Source organism: Bombyx mori, chromosome 9, assembly GCF_030269925.1.
Source record: "Bombyx mori chromosome 9, ASM3026992v2".
Taxonomy (NCBI): Eukaryota; Metazoa; Arthropoda; class Insecta; order Lepidoptera; family Bombycidae; genus Bombyx; species Bombyx mori.
Window position 1 is genome coordinate 3,882,344 of NC_085115.1, and position 23,429 is coordinate 3,905,772.

General features: G+C 37.6%; 1 protein-coding gene across 2 annotated transcripts in view; it reads left to right on the forward strand.

Moving 5' to 3' along the window:
* LOC101737888 (uncharacterized) overlaps nt 1-21,351 on the forward strand; it is a 90,052-nt gene extending 68,701 nt beyond the window's left edge. Inside the window, exons 5-14 of one of the 2 annotated variants that reach the window (XM_038012937.2) lie at nt 5,002-5,061; nt 10,527-10,741; nt 11,553-11,654; nt 12,269-12,406; nt 13,270-13,416; nt 15,933-16,068; nt 16,519-16,652; nt 17,830-17,959; nt 18,379-18,469; nt 19,214-21,351. In XM_038012937.2, coding sequence (XP_037868865.1) covers nt 5,002-5,061; nt 10,527-10,741; nt 11,553-11,654; nt 12,269-12,406; nt 13,270-13,416; nt 15,933-16,068; nt 16,519-16,652; nt 17,830-17,959; nt 18,379-18,469; nt 19,214-19,334 — 1,274 coding nt within the window. In that variant the 3' untranslated portion in view covers nt 19,335-21,351. The remainder of the gene's footprint in view (nt 1-5,001; nt 5,062-10,526; nt 10,742-11,552; nt 11,655-12,268; nt 12,407-13,269; nt 13,417-15,932; nt 16,069-16,518; nt 16,653-17,829; nt 17,960-18,378; nt 18,470-19,213) is intronic. The other variant, XM_062670042.1, reaches the window with a different exon arrangement.
* Nucleotides 21,352-23,429: the final 2,078 nt, after the last annotated feature.

A 23,429-nucleotide genomic window follows, 5' to 3' on the forward strand; every position in this document is an offset into this window, starting at 1 on the left:
AAATTCTTTTTCCATCAGAAGCCGACGTTGCCCCTGATGAACATAGGCTAATTTTAAAAAAAAAAAAAATGTTTTATTTTTTTGGTTTCATGTATGTTTTAATGTTTCCGAAGCGAAGCGAGGGCGGGTCGCTAGTATAAAATAAACTTAAAATTGTTATTTTTATTTAATTCTGAGCATTTTCATATTTATTTACCTTTTAAACCTTCTCTGGACTTCCACAAACCATTCAAGATCAAAATTAGCCAAATTGGTCCAGCCGTTCTCGAGTTTTAGCGAGACTAACGAACAGCAATTCATTTTTAAATACATACTAATATATAGATAGATTTCTCGTTGTCCCAACACGAGTTCTTTTAATAGGATTGCAACAAGAGGAACACAAACGCAACATTAGCAGTAACCATTTAACGTGAAACCACCAAAAAACGCTGACATCATTGAATTGGATTACAAAATTGAAATCCTTGCTTAATCTATACCCGACTATAATACTGGCCGTCATAAGTACTATGGCATCACTTTCCACTTGACGGAGTCCTTCAATGTGCTCCAACTTCCCGCCATTTGTACGGCTTCCGACGTTGGTATTGCCAGTTAGCTACAGAATAATCGAAAAGCAAATACATACTGAGAACTTATATCTCAAGGTGGGTGGCGCATTTACGTTGTAGATGTGGGCTCCGGTAACCACTTAACACCAGGTGGGCTGTGAACTCGTCCATCCATCTAAGCAATAAAAAAAAATTTAAAATTAAATACAAATCAAAAACTATTTATTTATCTATTTCATTAATTATCCTACACGGTGAGGACATATCAGAAAAAGGAACAGTTTCAATCTTGAGCTCAAATCATACATTAGTTTTTTTTTTTTTTTTTAACTTCTTTTTAAATTAAATTAAATTAATCGTACTATATTAATATTCTCAATATTAAAACAGATAACAGTAATGGCAGATGAGCCACTATGGAATATAATTTTTTAATTTTTTTTTATTGCTTAGATGCGTGGACGAACTCACAGCCCACCTGGTGTTAAGTGGTTACTGGAGCCCATAGACAGCTACAACGTAAATGCGCCACCCACCTTGAGATATAAGTTCTAAGGTCTCAGTATAGTTACAACGGCTACCCCGCCCTTCAAACCGAAACGCATGACTGCTTCACGGCAGAAAATAGGCAGGGCGGTGGTACCTACCCGTGCGGACTCACAAGAGGTCCTACCACCATTGAAATTTCTAACGACTTTACTTTACTAACTTGATCTGAAACAAACCCACTTTCGAACTCACAAAGCTGACGTGTCTTTGAAATGTGCTGATCTTTAGACGGAGGGAATTAGTTAAGTTTACCGCGTGCGAGACGACCTCTGGGCCCCGAAGGATTACAAAATCCAAATTGACATAGACGACGGTCGATCTGTAATCAAGGAGCAGAAAGGACGATGTCTATAAATTTCAAAGATCCAAGATTTATATTCGGAGTCAGTCACGCTCTAACTTTGAAGTTGAAAATTTTAAATTAGAAAAAAAACCGTGCAAATTATTTGCATCTTCAACGGAATATTAATATTTTATTAATCTAATGAATTAATATGCAAAAAGTAATCAGTAAAAGGAATCAAATTAACGAAAAATCTGAATAAAAATTAAAAATAAAGTAAAGGGTAAAAGTGGAAATAAACGCTCCGATTTCAAATTACGACGAAATAGTTTTGTTCGAAGAGTTTTTATCACGATTTTCTAAATTATTGAATTTCGGTGAGCTCGTCTGGCCGTTTAGGCTAATTCAATTTAGAATAGTTTAAATTTAATTGTTGGTCTACTGACGTTATGTAGGAGCACCAAATTTTTGAGGTCGCAATCCCAACTGCAATGGAATAACTATCTCTCTTACCATCTAAACAGAGTTACACGAGTACTTTACGAGGGAAATAGTCAGTAGTAATATGAGAGCTATCTATCAATGAATATAAAATGCTAATTACACATAAAATCCATTTCGTTTCAAAATTGAAATAAAAACACGCACAAGTAAAATCACATCATAACTATCAATTTGCTGTTGACATAACGTGAAACGAAGTATGTAATGGAAGCTGCAGTAACCTGCCCAAGTATCTGTATCGTACGAGAGACTCGATAGTAAATATTTACGAGGGGACATCGGGCACGTTTCCGTAATCCGTACCGTAAAGAGCTCTAGCAAAAATAAATGGTATATCAACCAATCGTCCGCGGCAAGTTTATTTTATAAATAAAGTATCTATTTTTAAATAAACTGGCTTTTGACGGAAATCTATTAAAAAAAAAATTTATGTTTTCTCAAATAATTGTTACTTGTACAGATTCTGGCCATAAATATTGTCATAATAAAAAAAATATAATACTCATTTGAATTTGGAACCTGTCATTCTCATCATAATTCAAAATATATTCATTGGGCTTATGTCAATGAAGTAGGAAACCTATGGAAATGAAACGTCAACCAAAATTTCGTGCCACTGTGACGTCATCTGGCCACAAAACATGGCGGCTTTAGTGCTGTACAAAAGATTTCAATGTTATCAGGTTTTATCGATAAACGTTCTTGGCTCATTTTATTTTAAATATTGTTGAGTATTATTTATTTGTAGAATTTATACTTTAATGGGAAGTAATTAGGTATATTGTTATGTGCAAATATGATATGATTTAGATGGGTGAAATCTAAGACAAGTTCGTCCTTCGAATTTGCCAAGTAAACGATATGATGATTTTTAAAAGTTGCTACACTGATTTTATAAAGTTGTCGTTTGTCGCAAAACATAAAGATATGGCGTAGTTCAAAGCCATCAGCCCATTTCTAGCATGCTAAATGTTATCGTATTTTGAGTACGTGTTTTTCTTAGACTATTACAATCTATTTTAATTGTTTTGCTGACTCTAAAGTCCGTAACATACTACCGCAGCGCACCCCAAGGAAGGTGCGCCGCACCATTTGAATCACTTTCGCTTGAGAGTGATTCAAATTTTAAACTTATCAAGGGACCGCGTGAAAAAAAAAACACCTACAGAACATTTATTCATTAATTACAAACGTCATTCCTTGTGACTTCCTCTCTAAAATCACTTAATTATTAAAAATTTAACAAATTTACAATAGTGTTTTACTCACTGCGGAATAAAACTATTTTATTTAAATAGTTCCGAAGAGATTTTGTCGGTAGCCTTTTTCCCGAAATATCTAAACAGAATGTCTAAATATGTATTGATGACATATTTTAAAGTGGTATTTATGATTAGTGTCATGATCAATAGATTCCGACCGAAAAATGGATTTTTCGGATGAGGGCTCCATAATGAATTTAAATACATATAGATAATAGTTTTAGGACATCGACTTTCTTGAGATCCTATAAAACACGTTTTCATTATTATTTTTGTATGTTTTAAGCATGATAAATTATGAAATTTTATATAATCAATCATATTAAATCGATATCATAGTCAATAAATAATGTACAACCCAAAACAGACGGCCGAACTGACGTGACAATGACATTTGGCGCGCTAAACATGGCGGATTTTCGGCCTCATTAGACGGAGACGGAGATATTTACGTATATTCATGTTTCATTTTATGTACGCACTGAAATACTGTTATATTGTTTTCCTGCGAGTTAAAGTGCTGAGTAAGAACGAGATAGATATATGTTTATGTATGTGCCTTCAAAATGGGTGCTATTTATATAAGCAATTGTACGTATAGAACAATATGTCGTGTCCCTACTATATAGGTCTATGGCTTATGTACCTACTCATTTTCGCGCCAATCACAGTAAAAGTAAGAATTTCTGTGATATTATTATGGAGTGGAAAATTGAGAAAAATGAATTGCTGTGATAAAATTACACAAAATAATGTATATTACTAGCAACAAGGCTTAAAATTTGGCATTAAGGGCAATGGAGATAATTTTCAATTAGTTTTAGCAAAAAGCATTTTTGAAAGTGGTTTCTAGTACACTTGGAAAAAATTAAATCGACAATGTTTTAAAGGTAATTTTCTGCTTAGCATTTCATTAGCTGAATACCATTTACTGAATATAAATTCGCTCTGCACCATCACCGAATTATTAACTCAAATTTAGCTAATGTCCGTAATAAGTATCGATTTGAACTTCTGTTACAAGAATTTCTTGTGGTGGAGTTTTTACTCAGTGTCTCGGAATGAGGTCAGCTATACACGAGGTTTTCTAGTTAGTCCCAATAAATGTTTATAGGCGTCGAATTCATTAGATCAACCACAATTTCTAAGAAGTATCCTATTAAATGGAATGAACTCAAACATTTCTCAAATGAAGTGAAATTAATACGTGATTATAGTTAATTGCGTTGTTGGAAAAATAATGTTGAATTGATAATTGAAGGTACGCGGTAACTGAATATAAAATAAAACCTTTAAGCCATTTTATTTTTTATCGGTGAAATACGAAATGGGTTCATAAGGAAAAAGTACTAGTTAAGTATTGTTATTTAATGGCTATAATTTTGTCGGTCACTCTGTAATAATATCTGCCCGTTAGATAATAATATTGGTGACGTCTTTTTATGATTGGATCTAGTTTCTGAGTGAGTTTTGCAAAAAAGTAGTCATTAGGTAAAGGTGTGTTCGCGTAGATGTCGAAAAATTATTTAATCATTTAATAATTATTAATTATTTATTTTCTACATATTGATTTTTTTTACATATTAGTTATTTAATGCAATTGCAACAATATTAATTTAGAAAAGTTTTCGCCAAATGCTCGACCATAATTACTGCTACCTCAAGAATTAGTTTTACCTCATACCTCTACTAAACATATAAAATACGAAAATTAATTGACAAATTTGCCTAGTTCGGAAAATAGAAAATAAATATATATATATTTTTTAATCTGTATTTTAATCGTGAGTTTGTCTATCAAATAAAAACTTATCTTCACGTAAAAGCTAAAACATTCTTTCTTCGACAGCGGATTCGAGTGGAGATGGTGCTGGGGTCGGAAGCGCACACGTTGAATTCCATAGTCTTGGTAAGTTAATACATGTTCCAAAAAATAAAAGGGCTTCTTTTTTTAACTTTTTTAGGTTCACCATATAGGTTTATTTTCTAAACCGATCCTGCGGACAGACTGGAAAGCAGTCGACGTCGCCCAAAACACGTCATCTCGGATCCTCCCGATCCACTAACGGTGCTTTTAGGTACTTCAAGCACTGGTCACCGTTCTCGTCGAACCCGTCGCTTGCGACGAAAGGCTCGACGAGTAAATTAACTCTCAGACACAGCCCACTGAGTTTCTCGCCGGATCTTCTCAGTGGGTCGCGTTTCCGATCCGGTGGTAGATTCTGCGAAGCACGGCTCTTGCTAGGGTTCGTGTTAGCAACGTCATCAGGTTTGAGCCCCGTGAGCTCACCTACAAACGTGAGGGTTACGCTGAAATAGCCTCTCAAGGCTCTCAGCTTAGGTAGGGGGAAAAAAAAAATCTCTAAAAAGTTTACGATTTAATGCAAAAACTTTTTTGTTATCGACTTAAAAAAAAGAGGAAGTTATTAAATCGACCGTGATTTATTTATGTGCTTATAAATTACCTACGATTTTTTTCCAGGTGAACAGATTTAAATGATTTTATTTTTTGAATGTCAACATGTAGTCCCATCTAACCTTTATCAAGATCTGACCATTCGTTTTTAAGTTATCGCTAATAATTATACATAATTAAATATTCATATTTATTTCATCTTGACTATTTATTTTATTCTGTTTAAGTCGGATTTTCTGCTTTTGTTTTAAGATTTTTTTTATATTACATAACATCGTCGTTCTACAGGGTGGCCCATAAGTCCTTTGAAAAGTAAAATTTGAATAAAACGAACAGGGCGCGCGTGAGCGGTGCAGGGGAAGCGGGGGGAGTAACTTCGGTTTCTGGGAATTTAGTCGCGATGGAGCGTTTTACCGGAGCGGACCGTGCGTTTTGTGTGCGCGAGTTTTATAAAAACGACAATTCGGCAACCGTTGCGCGGCGTAAATTTCGAGAACACAAAGGTTTACACAACTTTGACGACACTCCAACTCTTCAAACGATTAAGAACTGGGTTGCTAAGTTCGAGGAGACCGGTTCGACGTTAGATAAACCGCGGTTGGGTCGCCCAAGGACGTCACGTACGGAACAAAACATAGACACAGTGACACAGTCTATTCGCGAAAATCCGACACAGTCAACTCGTAAGCGCGCCAGAGCATTAAACGTATCCAGGACATCGTTACAACGGATTTTGAAGAAAGATTTACATATGCACCCTTACAAAATTCAGTTGGTTCAAGAATTAAAGGAAACTGACGGTATTCAAAGACAAAATTATGCGAATGAAATGTTGAATCGGTTTACTTCCTTCAATAACATAATGTTCTCTGACGAGGCTCATTTCCATCTTAACGGGCATGTTAGTAAACAAAATTGCCGCTATTGGAGCCCCATCAATCCAAAACTTAAGCATCAGAAGCCCTTACATAGTCCGAAAGTGACTGTTTGGGCCGCTATGTCAGCCCATGGTATCCTAGGGCCTTACTTCTTTGAGGATGGCAGAGGGCGCGCAGTTACTGTTACGTCGGAGCGATATGTGGCTATGATCGAAGAGTTTTTCATACCAGAATTGCAAAACTTTTCAGGCTTTAATGCCAGGACGTGGTTTCAACAGGATGGGGCCACTTCTCACACCTCTAACACTGCTATGCCCGTTATCCGTCAACTTTTTCCTGGCAAAGTTATCTCTAAGAGAGGAGACATTTCCTGGCCTCCACGTAGTCCAGATCTGACCCCGATGGATTTTTTTTTGTGGGGCTACCTTAAGGCTAAAGTATACGACACAAACCCGCGGTCAATTGAGGCCCTAAAAGAAAACATCCGCAGAGAAATGACAAGCATTTCAGCAGTGACGTGCCGCGCAGTCATCGACAATTTTAGACGTCGTTTGCAAGAGTGCCGTGATCGCAACGGATTACATTTAGGAGATGTTATTTTCAAAAAATAATTCCCGTTTTTTAACCTTTTGATGTAAATAAAAATTTAATTCATAATGTAATTCGTTTTATTTTAATAAATTTTTTTCATATCAAAGGACTTATGGGCCACCCTGTATTTATGTTGCTATGCATTACAAACAAATTTACTTACTTACATAATATTTACTTTAGGGTTTCGGCGAACAAATTCTCCTAACAAATCACCCGAAAGAAAAGCGTTTACAAATTCTTCTATATTCAATGAATACACAATATACAATACGTGAGCTTTCAAACAAGGCATGACTTGCGTATCGGCGGTATTGTTTAATGTTTTATAGAAAAGTAATCATGTTTTCTTCTAAATTTGCAGTGGAATGGAAGTGAAGTTAAACAGTGATTAATGGAAAATACCGTACAAACATGGGTCAATAAATCTCTCTCTCTCTCTCTTCCCAGCTATTTATCTCACATGGTGGTGGGGTCAGCTTTCCTGACTTTACTCCTCCATTTCGCTCTGTCTTCGACATCCTCGTCAGCAACATTGCATTCTCTCTTGTCCTTCAGCACTACGTCCCTCCACCTTGTCTTGGGTCTACCTCTAGGTCTCCGACCGGGGAGGTCGAGCAGTAGCGGCAAATTTCCGACGTATTCAGGCGGCTTCCTTTTCATGTGACCATACCATCTCAGCCTACTCTCCTGCATCTTGTCGGAGGTGTCCCGTACACCTAGACTTCCACGGACTTACTCGTTGCGGATTTTATCGAGCCTAGTCACGCTGCACAATAAATGACCGGCCACAATTCTGTATTATTACTAAGTTAACAGGGTATCGAATATTGATTATGCAAAACGAAATAGAGTCAGACGAGGCAGCATTGACAAAGACTAATTAAGTTGCGTATCGAGTAGTAACCGTTAATATAATGCTCCTGATCGCACCTGGAATACTAAAAGCGATATTGAGTCCATTAACAGAGCGGATAAAACCTCTGTACGTCCCCTCTAAGCCAAGCTTTAAGCTCTTGTTAATAGTCTGTTTGCTTACGCGATCTCAGCTGTGTACTTTAATGAAACTGTTGGAATAACGAGGATAGGTGAATATAAAGTATTTTGGAATTCGTTTTCAATTAATGAAGTTTACATTTTAGTACGTTATTTTACGTATGCTACACTAAATAAAATTATTGGAACGAAGTTCCTTACGGCAGGCTTGGAGGGGATAGGGATTTTGCTGCGCGACCGAACTGAAAAAAATGTGATAGTAAAACCGTAAGAAAAAATCCGTGGAAAAAAGTGCGTGGAATAAAACCGTTAAATGAGACGTGCGCAGGTGCGACAGTCGCATACACAAGCGAGTAGTGTATAATACCTTTCTCTTTCTCCTTCTTTTTATTATTATTCATATAAATAGCTGTTTCTTGGTATATTAATATTATATAATTTTTATAAATCATTGTAAATAAAATAAAGTTGATAACTTTGTAAAGTTTTTTTTTTATCAATAAAAAAATCATAATAACGAATAGAACTTAAAATTAATAATATTTATATAATAAGGAACTTCGTTCCTATCCGGTGTCGCACGACACCACACATCTTTTTATAAACAGTCAATTTGTATTATTCTCTTTAATTAAATTGATGGGTGAACATACTCACGCCTCACCCAATGGTAAATAGTTACCAGAGGAAATAGACATGTGTAGACAACGTGAATGCCGCACGTCAGCTCGACGTCTTAGTTACGTATTCTATAATGTCAGTGTGTTTCTTCAAACCGAAATGCATGTCTTCTTCCTGGCAGATATATAATAGAATAATGAAACCTATCCGTACTCGCTTACAATATCAACAATAATTATCTATTTGCATGAGCGATTGTGTATTCTAATCTCTAATTTGTAGTTATCAATGAACAAAATTGTCTATAAAATCACTTGGTTTTTAATTTACACGTGAAATAATAGTTTATTATTGTAGGCATAGATGTACTATTAGTAGTTTAATTATATGTGTATTTGACACAATATTTATAGGCTATAATTTGATCAGTATCGCGAATTCAATTTCCGCGTGTCAACTGGGATGGGAGGTTGCTCAAATATTTGATAAACACTTAATAGTGGAGTAAATTGACTTTCATTTTCGGGCCCAAATAGTTTAGTATGTTATAATTAAATTATTATGCCGTGAATTCGATTTTATGGTTCGATTAATAGTTGTCATTGGCCTAATTGGTATATAGTTGAGTGACTAGTCAAACACGCTTTGCAGGCCGACCTTTAATTTGACTTTCGATCGCCACTATACTTTGTAGGAACCGTAGGAGCCGAGGATTCCCTAAAAATTTCATTGAAATCGGTTCCGCAGTTTAAGAGTCTATAGGGAACATACATATGCATAAATCGACTTTTGTATAAATGAGCAATTAAAGCATTTTAACTACAGTATAATAAAGGGTATGTAAAGTGGCATATATCAAAAGTAAAAAAGTATTTTTTTCCTACCAAATCGTTGGTAGGACTATTCCACGCTACGCCCTGTTCTCACTTAGTTAGAGTTCACTTAGGGCCTTAAACTAGCCCCAGCAAGGACAATGCTTCGCTGTTTCTACCACCGGATCAGAATCGCGACCCACTGAGAAGATCCGGCCAGAAACTCAGTGGGCTGTATCTGTGAGTTAAGTGGCAAGTCGAACCCTTCGCCGTATACGACGGGTTTGACGAGAATGAGGACTGGTGATTGAAATGCCTGAAAGCACAAATTTTAATAAACATTATATATTCTTCTTCATGCAATAATGGATAAGACTCAGAACCGTAATTCGGTCAAATCAAACCAGAGTATATTTTAAATTTACCTCCTCCTTGAACTTTGAACAACATTTTCAATTAAAACATGCTATAAATTTTAAATTTTATATTAGAGTCCTAGAAAATTGCGCAGCTTAAACAGACAAAAATGTACATCATGTACAAAAAGTCGATATTAAAATTCACTTACTTTTTGTAAATAAATTAATTTAGACAGGCTATTAAAACTGCTGTTACTGTTTGATTTCGCGGCTTTTTATTATCACTATATTATTTCCGACGTTTCGAATAACTTGGTCACGGGTGATTCTCAGCCGTTGAATAATGACATTAAAAAACCCGAGATTAAATCGCTAAAGTAGTTTTAATTATTTCTACGAATCGAGAAATTTACCGGTGGTAGGACCTCTTGTGAGTCCGTCCGGGTACATACACCACCCTGCCTATTTCAGTCGTGAAGCAGTAATGCGTTTCGGTTTGAAGGGTGGGGCAGCCGTTGTAACTATACTGAGACTTTACAACTTATATCTGAAGGTGGGTGGCGCATTTACGTTGTAGATGTCTATGGGCTCCAGTAACCACTTAACACCAGGCGGGCTGTAAGCTCGTCCACCCATCTAAACAATAAAGAAAAAACCGTAGCAAATATTATTTTCACCATGCGTTTATTCCTTATGCATAGATGCCATAAAAGCAAACGGCGAGCTTGTATCTCGACTAGAGCAACACGCTTCAGCTGACTCGGTGAACGGTGAGAAACCACGGGTACACGCTCAAGCCCAGCTGGACGTGCCTTCGGAAGGTGTTCACCGCGTCCTCGAAAATGACGGCTCTCATGTCAGCGTGCATGACGTCACATCACCTCCAACGGCAGCAGCAGATGAGGTTACTCCTAAGGTGAGTGTTGATTTATTGTACCTAGTTTATTGAAGTGAAATATCTTTATCGACGTAGGGAGGAAGAAACGTATGTAACGTTTTTCGGTTACGTGCCATCTTAATTTCTTCCGTTACGCGCCATGTATATTTTATTTCTATTTAGTTTATTATCAACAGATGTCGCTGCACGTAAATTCAACAATTCCTGAATCGAGATGCTGCTCCATTGCACTGGGGAGTGGTTGACCCTTGCGATTATTATTATATTTCATAAGTTTCACTTCTACCGTCTGTGACTTGCACATACACACACACACACACACAATTTTTTGGTGTGTATTTACTGTGCATGATTTATTGTGCTAGACATTCATCTACGAGAACACAGCCAGTCGGTGTTCAGTGAGAAAAAACAAATTAAGGTTTACCAGTTTTCGTTTAATTTGAATACATTATCTTATTTCGAGGTGTCAGATATTAATTACTTTACAGGTTACGAAAGAATTAATATAAAATTCAGTGATTACGTTTTTGGGGATAGAAATAACTTTAAATGTCAAGTTAGTGCACTAAACAAATAAATTAAAAAAATTTAATTTAAAAGAAATATTTTTGAAAATTTCCTTATTCATGATTTGCGATGGTCATCTGTTCCTAGATGTCCACGGCCAAGTTGGTATTAATGTTTTTGTGTACCCAAATAAATATAATAATCCCCGATGTAATTGATAGTCAAGTTTACAGTTTTATTGGTCGCGAACGACGGAGAATGAAATATGGATTATAGTAGAGTTGTGGAATATGTTGGACATCAAGTAATATGTTTTCAGGTTTTTCACGGAGCAGCGCGCCTTATCCAGCCAGGCTCGGCGACCAGCGCGCCCCAGGGCCACACCGCGGCACGCCGTGCTCTCAATCCAGCTCCAGTTAATGTCAGTGATTTTGATTTTTGATTTTTAAAGAACTTTTTTTTTTAACTTTAATTAGCATTCATGAATAAGAATAATGATGTAAGCTAATTTCAAATCAATATTTTGTTAACAAACGAATTTTGTAGAGAATAATGAAAATCCGATTTTTTAACTGCACTATACAAGACATGAGATTGGGTTCTTAATTGTGTTGTCTTAGGGCTGATCTCTGACAATATTCAAAAGTCGACAAATAGCACTTTGGTCGTATGTGACCACTGAAACTGTATAGTATTCGAAACGTTGGAAATAATATTATGACAATGAAAAAAAATGAAAAGAGAAGATGATGGGAAAGTTTTTTTTTTATTGCTTTGTATGGACGAACTCACAGCCCACCTGGTGTTAAGTGGTTACTGGAGCCCGTAGAAATCTATGGGCCTAATACTTTGAGATTTAAGTTCTAAGGTCTCAGTATAGTTACAACGGCTGCTCCACCCTCCAAACCGAAACGCGTTACTGCTTCACCGCAGAGCTAGACAGGGTGGCGGTGCCTACCCGTGCGGACTCACAAGAGGTCGTACCACCAGTAAAATAGATAGAAAAGACAATAGGATATTCGTTGGTGTCCGCAGCAAGTGGAACACTTTTCACCGGCGAACACAGCAGCCGGTGTCCAGTACACGCCGATGGAGATGGCCGAATACGTATTCTGGACCGGAGACGAGCGCGGCGTGACCACCGCCATTGAGGTCTTCTTGCAGGAGGGAATGGTGAGAAATATTTTGTAATGTCATACAGGCCCGTGGAGAAAAAAAGCGACTTGAGTACAACCTGATCGTAGTGTAGTATGATGATGCTTAAAGAAGATTATGTTGCAGCGTTGTAGGGGAGCATCGTGAACGGAAATAAATTTTGTCTTTCGAAACAATTACATTCAATCTGCATTGATAACTTTTATACGAATGAAATAAAGATTTCGAAATAACGTAGTGTTGTCTATGGACTTCTGTTGCGAAAATGAGCCCTCACTGGTTAAAAATCTATAGATTTAAAAAAAAAACACATAAATTATAAGAAAAGGAATGCGCAGTTCACACGCGGTCGAACTGAATCCTTTAGAATGATTCTATCTCATTTTTGTATATATGTATATGTTTGTCTCTTTCAGTTTCATGGAGTTACAAAGTGCTTATGGGTTTTTAATAAAAAAAATATTATGCACTTGAGTTTCGTTTTAGATTTGTGGATTATATTTACTGAAAGCTTAAACTTTGATTCATTTCATTGGTTTTTGTAATTGTAATTATTATTATTCTCTTGTGTAGGTGCGAATTTTTTTGTTATTGGCCGCAATAGTTATTAAATAAAATATTATTATGAAAGAAACGAATAACTTACAGTTTTCGTGGTCAAGGACGACTAAGGTTCTTTTTTTCTATAGAAATCGGTTTACAAACAGAAGAGAAAGTGGTACTTGAATGTTTAGTCTTTCCCTATATATTACCTAGAGATTGAGTGAAATAAAGTAATTTTGTGCTTCGTGTGTGAGAGGTTGCCATATTCGATTATAATATAAACTAATGTAATTAATTTTGTGCTCAATAAAAATTACCTTGCTCTCACTAAAATTCAGATGACGAAGGAAGAAGCTATATCTTTCTTAGAAGAAATCAAATTCAATTTGGACTATCTACGCGCGCACTACGCGCAGAACATGAAGGCTGCAGAGGAGAACGCTCACCAGGAGAAACTCAGGAACATGCTCCTAGAACAGGTCAAGGTTAGTTCTATTCGAGGTATAAAGAAAATGTGCGTCGCCCACGGTGTGTCTCCCGATACGACGTCCTTCGGGATATTCCCAGAGATGAAATCCCGTCTTATCATCAGGACGGGTACCGGCGAAGGCAGACTTTCGGCGCGCACTGCGGTACCGTAGGTCTGGTGTAGCCGGTGTGGTGGAGCTCGATGGGGTTTAGTCGGTAGTTGGTTTTGCGGGGCGAGCGCCTCGCGCGCCTTTTTCAAGGCGTAGTCTCCTGCGAGGAATTCGGGGAGGTGGAGAACCTTGGCCCTCCTTGTCCCCCTCTTCCTCTCAGGAGGCGTCGGAGTCCGACATAACCCGGTTCGTTAACCCCCCGAACCGGGTATACGTAAATGGATTCCCCAGCGTTAAAAAAAAAGGTATAAAGAAAATAAAACTGGAGGTTTCGCAACAACCCACGGTCATTCGGTAACGTGCGAACTTTTTGTGGTACACTTCATTCACGGTTGTTTGCATAAGAGTTAGTGTATTGCGCAAACGAACACTGAGATCGTGGTCAATGAATGATAAAAAAATATGTTATTTTTTGTACGTTATTACAAAGTTAAGTCGTACACTGTGTGCATTACTAATAAAAATCATACGTTACGGACGTTTTTTCTCGGGTAGGGTACCCCTCCGCATCGTCCCATAAGGAACTTCGTTCCAAAACCTAAATCACGCTAATGACATTTACAAAATATATGTATACAAGTTCCGACTCCGTCAACTCAGTAGAACAGCTTCTCTTACCCGCAGCTAATTAATAGTCATTTTTTTTTTCATACTTTGGGGTAATTACCGAGGACCATAGACCACACAATTCAATGCTGCCTTGAAACTTGAGATCGTAGTTACAATTCTATAGCGGTTCCCCACCCTTCAGATTGGAACGCGTGACAGCTTCGCGGTAGGAATGCTCAGGATAGCGATACCTATCCATGTGAGCACATAGTATATGTAATACCAGTTATACGCAAGATCATTTATATTGTGTCTATTTCGTATTGAAAACCGGTTTAAAGTTCTGTACTGAATCAAATCCCTAATACAATATTGATGATAGTCACTACATAATAAGACGCGTTGCGAGGCCACCATTTTGAATATTTTTACCGCGAAAAGATTACTGGAAGACTTAATTTCAAATTTCGAATAATAGATGCAAAAAGATTAACTCGTAACAATTAATTAGAGGTTTTATTGTCAATAAAAATATATAGGAAAGAGTTTTAGTTTTATTTCTGGATATTTTAGTTTGACAGAAACTGCGAATTATCCCTCGAAAAATATTATAGGAAATGAACTCTTGAAAGTCTCCTCCGGGGGACATTTCTCAACACCAAGGCACATCTCGACGACAAATCCAATTAAATGTTAAGGCTTTTCGCTTGTTTCGGGCAAACGATTCCTTTCAATTTAACTTGAACGAGTAAAGAACTGGGTCAATTTATCGAGAAACGTTTTCGTTTTCTCCGATCGAGGTTAATCTGTAAAGCAATTAAACGCGTGGTTCCCCATACACCTACTTATGTTCTGAAATTTGTTATTACTTTATAGCTTTTTGAGGCGGTTCTGATGTTGCATATAACGCTAAGTCTATGTCGCTTTTAGACATTGAGATCGAAATCCCAATTGACCTGGTGTTAAGTGGTTACCGGAAACCATAGACATTACAACGTAAATGCCGCCATCCACCTTAAGATATGAGTTCTAAGGTCTCAGTATAATTACAACGGCTGCCCCACTCTTCAAACCGAAACGCATTACTGCTTCACGGCAGAAATGGGTAGGGTGGTGGTACCTACCCGTGCGGACTCACAAGACGTCCTACTAACATAACGCTAAGTGTGTGATAGAAATCTCAAATGCTTGTTACGTTTTATTGTATAACGGCTGCCTTAATCTTCATACTAAGTTTAAGATAGAAATAGATAGAAGTTGAATGAATGAATGAAAATTCTTTATTGTACAAAATAGTGTACAAAGGCGAACTTAACGCCATGCAGGCATTCTCTTCCAGTTAACCCTCGTTGATGAAGTGAAAGATTCAAGAAGTGCGTAGCTGTGATGAAGTTAATACATGGCGATAATTTAAAGAATTACAGTAGACATGAGTAAAATGAACACTAGGTTATAAATTACATTGCCAAAACAAATACATAGATAAGTACATACATACAAAGACTAGCTGTACCCGTCCGCTTCGCTGGGCATTTAAAATTAACATTATTATTTGTACACCCACAGAGATTCTCATCATTAACGGTGCCGCAACTGGTGTAGGGAGTCCAACACTCATATAAATATTAGCCTATCCATTAAGAAGTACATGTATTTTCTACATGGATACCAAGTTTCAAGTCAATCGGACGCATGGTTTAGTAGTTATAACGGAGCATCCGTAAAAACCACTGTAGATTTATATATTGGTATAGATATACAAATAAGAATGTTCGTTGAATGATTTAATTTGAGCGAGTTGGTGACGGAACCAGGATTACCAGTACCGCGTTCCGGTGGTCCAGTCCTCGTTCGGAGGTAACCACGCGCGCGGCTGGGAGCTCGGCGCCGGCGCCCCCCTGGACCCCGTCAAACGCGCCTACGACCCGATGCTCCAGACCAACATTATCAGTGAGTTGATATTTCACTACACGTGTGCTTGCAACACCAAATATTACCAAAGGCTTTTGGCGGGAACATAACTGTGTAACTTTAGGGTTGTGTATTGCCTCTTTCTTAACAATATCGAATACACATTTTTAGTAACGAAAAGTAAGTACCGTTATATGTTTTTTTTATTTTTTATAGCATAGGTTGGTGGACGAGCTCACGGCCCACCTGATTTTAAGTGGTTACCAGAACCCATAGTCATCTACAACGTAAATGTCGCCACCCACCTTGAAATATGAGTTCTAAGGTCTCATATAGTTACAACGGTTGCCCCACGCTTCAAATCGAAACGCATTACTGCTTCGCGGCAGAAATAGGCAGGGTGGTGGTACTTACCCGCGCGGATTCACAAGACGTCATACCACCAGTAAATAAGTAATGTTTTACCATTGCGGTGTGTGCTTATCGCAGGCACATCGGACTACGACCGCGACGGCCAGATCATCACCGATGAGGAGTACGAGGAGATGATGGACAAACTGAAGGCAGCCGATACTCTGTACACGGAATACACTCTCGAGGAAATCATCTACCAGCTCGCCAAGGTACGTGTCGCGGAGCTTCGTTTTTTTTTATGCTGCTTCTTACCTCCGGCGCTTTGTCGGAGTCCGTTTTTACAATCTTCCTTTCACTTCATTTCACCCTGTTTTCTTCTCACGCTTTCACTATCATCCTGATTCTTTTATTTATTCATCGTCTTTCATTCTATCTCTATTAGTGCACATCAGGAGTTGGGAAGGGTTATCCTTTAATTTTCGAGTCTTTCACTACATTTTTTATATTTAGGATACTTATGCAACTTATTTATATTACTTATTTTTAAACATCTGTTTTAAATCTAAATTACTAATATACATGACAATGTGTATAATAAACGTGTTGTGTTAATTACTCTGATTTTGACTAGACGCGCCCCGCGGTTTGACTTCACGAATTTTGAAATACGTTTCCTTTTCCCGGGATAAAGAGTTGTTTACGTTAATCTCTCGTGTATCAAATAGGTACAGGCCGATTACCGAACACATTTTTGCAGTTATTATATGCTTGGCAAACTATATAGGTAGTGAGCGACAAGGATAACGCTCTACGGAATTAGCCAATTGTCTCTTTCTAAAGGTCAATGAGCAATATTTATCGCCGGGTAGGTACTTCAACAAAGTTTCATATTCATTAATATAGATAAGTACTTAAGATTTTCTGGATTTTTCCTTGTAAATAATACATTCGCTTGTCCATCAACCGATTAAATTGAAACCTGCTGATGCCCTGTTATCTCATACTTTTCTGTTTATTAGTGGTAGAGTAATGTAAGGGTGATATTCATTAGCTTCCTTATTTGTAAGTCATGCGCTTCTGTTTTAAAGAATTGACAGTTGTTATTAATACAATGTAACCCATAGACACAGTCCACTGAGTTTCTCGCCGGATCTTCTCAGTGGGTCGCGTTTCCGATCCGGTGGTAGATTCTGCGAAGCACTGCCCTTGCTAGAGCCAGTGTTAGCACCACTCTGGCTTAAGCCCCGTGAGCTCACCTACACGTCAAGGAGAAGCTGAATTAGCCTCTCAAGGCTATCAGCATAAGTAGGGGGAAAAAACAATTGAGATTTCGACCTTATATCTCGAATTGGACATGTTGATATCATGTCCACTAAAGAGACATAAGCGTACGACAGATGGCGCGCGAGCATCGGCTATAAGCTTGTGTTACTGTATCACTTCTAGATGATGTTCTCGCAGTCTCTGTCCCGGGACCCCGCGTCGGCGCGCGCCGCAACGCAGCGCTTCATGGCGTTCCTGGAACTGGAGGCCGAGCGGGGACAGCTCTCCCGGACTATCGAGAAGAAAGTGCTCGGTACAAACAAACAGCGCTCATAATGACATTTGTTATTATGGAAATAGAAAACGGAGGCATACGATTATTGTACAATAAAAAATTTGCTGGAAGATAATTGCGTGATTTTCATGCCAATAAAACGCCTTTTGCGGTTTATTTTCGTGGTCATGAAATTTTTATAGAAAAAAAAATGTATATGATTACTACAACATGTATTTAAATGTTGACGAATAACACTAGTCACGTGTGACCGCGACAATGGTAAAGTTTCAGAACTGTCCGTAATAATGACAATATAAAAACACGAGATTAAACCGTGAAAGCAGCTTTAATTATTTCGCGATTCGCTAAAATGCGGAAAAAAGTACTATGCCTTTAATTATTAAAATGTTATGTGTGGCACCCCTAGTAATAATATAAAATTCTTTCATTTCTAGATGTCATGATCGCTGCTTTGACGGACACGATCGGCGATCACCCGGAACTGCTGCAGGCGCACGATTCCATCGGAGTGAGCCCTGGGAACAGGTAGACTTTTTTTTCTACCTATTCTAGTAATCTCGAGGGGTTATTATAAATTCACCGAGCTAGTAGGTGAGCTCACCCGGTTATCGTTCTCGTCGAACCCGTCGCTTGCGACGAAAGGCTCGACGAGTAAATTAAACCTCAGACACAGCCCACTGAGTTTCTCGCCGGATCTTCTCAGTGGGTCGCGTTTCCGATTCGGTCGTAGATTCTGCGAAGTACGGCTCTTGCTAGGGTTCGTGTTAACAACGTCTTCAGGTTCGAGCCCCGTGAGCTCACCTATTAGTTAAGGTTACGCTGAAATAGTCTCTCAAGGCTCTCAGCTTAGGTAGAAAAAAGTGGACTCACGGGGCTCAAACCGGGAGTTTTGCTAACCACCGGATCGGAAACGCGACTCACTGAGAAAATCCGGCGAGAAACTCAGTGGGCAGTGTCTATGGGTTAATTTACTGGTCGAGCGACGGACTGTTACAATATATCCTTAAACTAGAAGTTTTTAAAGATTGTTGAACGATCGAACGATTGTGTTGTATTTTATAACGCCTCGAGCATACTCGTTTGTTAATTCATTAATTCACCTATAATAACTGTACTTTTGAGTCAACTAATGCAAATTCAATTCTAAACTCAGCGTCAATCATAGGTACCAATCAAAGGCAAAAATAGTCTCGACCTTGAGTTCCTAATACGTATCTACTTTTGTCCACCTTTCCAATTTATTGACTCATCAAAATAACACTTGTTTAGGCTGATGCGGCAGTTCTTGGAGACGAGTGCATCAGAGCCAGGGATGTCGCGCGCCATACTGGCCGCCTACAAGGACGAGTTGCTGCGAGGACCGCCGCGCGCCCCGTACGAGCGGAACTAAGCGGCCGCGCCCGACGCACTCACGACCTTATCGTTTACTTTACCGTCAACGTTAGTTACATCACTAGTCCTTTATTTGTCTACGCCAGCGGTCGGGGAACTTTTTTATTTTTTATTTATTTATTTATTTACGTACACACAAAAAATAAGACATAGTACAGAGTAATAGGAGAATTATGTACAAAGGCACTGCTTATTTCTTTAAGAAATCTCTTCCAGCAGACCTGCGAGAGTATTATGAGAATAATAATTAAAAGTGGATGAGTGTGTGTAGAACAGGTAAAATAACAAATACAACATGAGAATTATAGTAATGCTCACTCTCACATACTCATTTTTTAATGATTACCCCAAAATATTTTTGTGCAAGTTGATATTACCCCATGGCGAAGAACAAAAAAAAACCCGCAATCGCTTCTTTTTTAGCATCTTTCCTATTATAGCCCCCATGATAATTTTGAAAAGAAAACAATAACTAAAAATTTAACGATTCTAAAGAAGTTTCACTTCAATATATTCTTTTTACTTACAAAAGTTTCATTTTTACCCCCTAAAATTTAATTTTACCCCCCATTTAAGATAATTTACCCCGGTTCCCCGACCGCTGGTCTACGCTATGGTTACGTGCTTAAAGCCTCATTGTGGGCGTCTACATTTGTGCTAATTTCTGTTTTAACTTTTTTTTTAAGCTAGGTCATTAATATATACGTCTTTATCGGTTCGGCAAGTTTCTGTAGCGATATTACATAATATTTATTATCTATGGCGAAGCATCAAACCGCCAAAAACGTGCTACAGGCAGTATTCGCGCTTCAAGTTCGTGTTATGTACGGTATAGAAAAAGATAGTTGCCGCATAAAACGCTCGCGTCAGTGAAGGACGGAGATAGTTGCCGAACAAGTTAAAAAATACGTTTGGATTGTTTGTTCAGAATAAATGAGTTGGTTCCCTAATCATATATGACAGACATTTTGGTTAGTTTTGGTTATTTAATTTATATTTCAGACTATCAATGCCATAAACACGTTGCTATAACCTATAATTAAATTAATATTGTTATTAATGCACCTATGTCTATTTGTTATTGTGATTTAGTTGTTTCGAATCTTGATCACGGGCTAGTTTCCGGAGGTCGAGCATGCGTCCTGCGTGCGGAGACGTAGGTGTCGGTTTCCCTCATCATTATTAACTGTATGTTTTAGTATTTATAGCATGAACGTTTAGATCAAATTAGAGCGTAAAACTTAAACATACGTAGCATGGTATTATAATACACGTTTTGTAATTATCTTTTTTAGAATAAGATGTATTGTTGCAGCTATTAATCCAATGTCTATTTTATGAATAAAAAAAAAAAACATTAAGGACTTAATACATCAAAAGTTTTCCATCGGATTTCGTCATCACAGCTAAGTAATTTTGAATGTTGCCAAATATGTGGAAAAAAATGCGTTTAATGTTTAAACCGCCATTTTATTTCATACCATTTCATGAAAATACCAGTTTTGTTATGATTTCAAAGAATAGATAAAAATGAATGCTAAGTGTAAGGTAGAGAAATGTTAAATATGTAGCTAGTCAAATATTTCTTCATATTTTTCTACCTATTTCTATATATTCGGGCTATGTGCATCTTTATGTTGTATGACCATTTTTGCAGACTACAATTATTGCATTTTTACGTGTTTTAGCATATCCAGTTGCATATCTTTTGTAACGTTTTTATAAATTAGTCTCGCTGAAGAAATCAAAAGGTTTCCCGTCAACACAAATTTGCACATACTCGTAATTTAATCTTCGACTATATAAAATGCATATTACAAAGTCTTCTATCTTCTTGGAAATGTTTAACATACCTATTAGAATCAAACTCGTTTATAAGATAAGACTTGATTACCTTATACTAATACGGCATTCTTGGGAATGATGCTGTAATGTTAGTAAATCGCAAATTTACTATATTTATATTATTCTTTGAAATATATTGTGGATTTAATAAAAAATAATGGTTACTGTCATTGGCATTTTTAATGGTGCTACCTTCGTTTAACCTGAAATGTGGCAGGCGCATATGTCGAGCCAACATAATTTCAAGATAATTTAGCGTTACATATACAAATTCGAAACCATATTCTGAATGTCGGTTTATCGGGAAATGACACCTATGTGCTTAGTGCGAGTTTTTTAACGTTCTCGATAGCGTAAAAGTTAGCTCATATTTGTATGGATTGGAATCGTTTGCCTACGTTAGCCGCTAGGGGCGCTGTTCCAACTGCGTACAAAATTGGGTTAACTTTTACGCTATCGAGAACGTTAAAAAACTCGCACTAAGCACACTGCTCGATAGAGGACATTCCCTTGCAGTCGTTTTTCATAATAATTATGATCAACCTTAAATACGAGTATTATATGTTAACAAAGAACATAGCTTTAAATAACAAAACGTATCCAGTAGGAAAGACATTTTATTTTTCTCCAGAAACAGTTTTCGGAATATTTAAATAAATGGTTTTTGGTAAATACTGAAATGGTAGAAAAACATTATAACTAATTTATTATTATACAGGTGAATTCAGAATTTCATGAAAATGTACTTTCCGATTTAAAAAAAATCGGTTGTCTGTAAAGTCGGTTTACTGATAGTTGAACGTGACAACGTCATAAGAAAATACTGATGGAATGGTTTCATTTTTCAATTATCGCAATTATCGTTGCTATAAACAATTGACACCACATTCACTTTTCACTGAACTTCATACTTGACGAAAACATGTAAATGTATTATTGTATAGCAGCTGTCCACGCGGATGCATCGCTCACTCAAGTAGGAGAGAGACAGATGTCGAACGCTGCCGAACGCGGAGGTCGATTGTGCCTCTTTGTCGCTCGTTGCGCGCTCTCGCTTGCAGTTCAAGCCTTAAATCAGTGATTATCAAACTTATTTCTTTTACCGCCCCCTTTGAATGTCAACTATTTTTCAGCGCCCCCCATTTTTTATACACCCTTAAAACTTTAAAACCACAATTTCATTAATTTAATTAATAAATGTTGTATTAATTTTAGTAAATGTAGTTAGTACACGTAGTACATATGTATTTGTAGATGCTATTATTTTTTCTTCATATTATTATATGTCCGTATATTGCTACAGAGCGTGTATTTACAAATTTGCAAAGTAAAAATGAATTCTTCTCATCAATATGTTTGTTTAAATTCAGAATTACCAAAATAAATTGCTAGTTCACTGTACTATTACTATGCTAATTAATTAGAACGAAACTATTTTTGTTGAATATCTTTCTCATTAATATAAGATTCTCATAATAAGATAATTAAAAATTTATATTTCGACTAGTAAATAATACTACTAACAATAATAACTTAATAAACTACGAATAAGCTAAACCTGGAAGTCGCAGAGGATTTCATTTAATTGGGCTCCGTCATAGCTAGTAATGGATCCTCCGAAAAGGACCTCAGAAGGCGAATCAGTATGGCAAAGAGAGCTATGTCCCAAATGGACCGTGTTTGGGCGGACAGAAACATCTCGAGGAATACCAAAAAGCAGCTCGTCACCTCCCTCGTCTTTTCCATTTTTCTCTACGGCGCAGAGACTTGGACCCTCAAGAAAGCCGACCGCCTACGCATGGACGCGTTTGAGATGTGGTGCTGGAGGAAAATGCTCGGGATTCGTTGGACAGAACACAGAACCAACGAATCCATTCTTACCCAGCTCAAGATTCCAATGCGCCTCAGCACTACATGCGCGCGGAGGAGTTTCGAGATCTTTGGACATATTGCCAGAAAGAGAGGTGACAATCTGGAAAAGCTGCTGGTAACAGGCAAAGTATGCGGGAGAAGGCACAGAGGCAGAAATCTAATGCGCTGGTCGGACCAAATACGCTCCACTCTCAATACCTCAGTCCACGTTGCTATCCACACAGCCGAGGACAGGCAGGAATGGCGCAAGATGATGCAGGAGAAAGTTATTAGAGGAGGCCACGACCCTCAGCATTGAGGATTATCGACGCAAGGTGGAAGAAAACTACGAAAAATAAATTAATATCATTTCTTATTATAGATAAATATGGGTAAT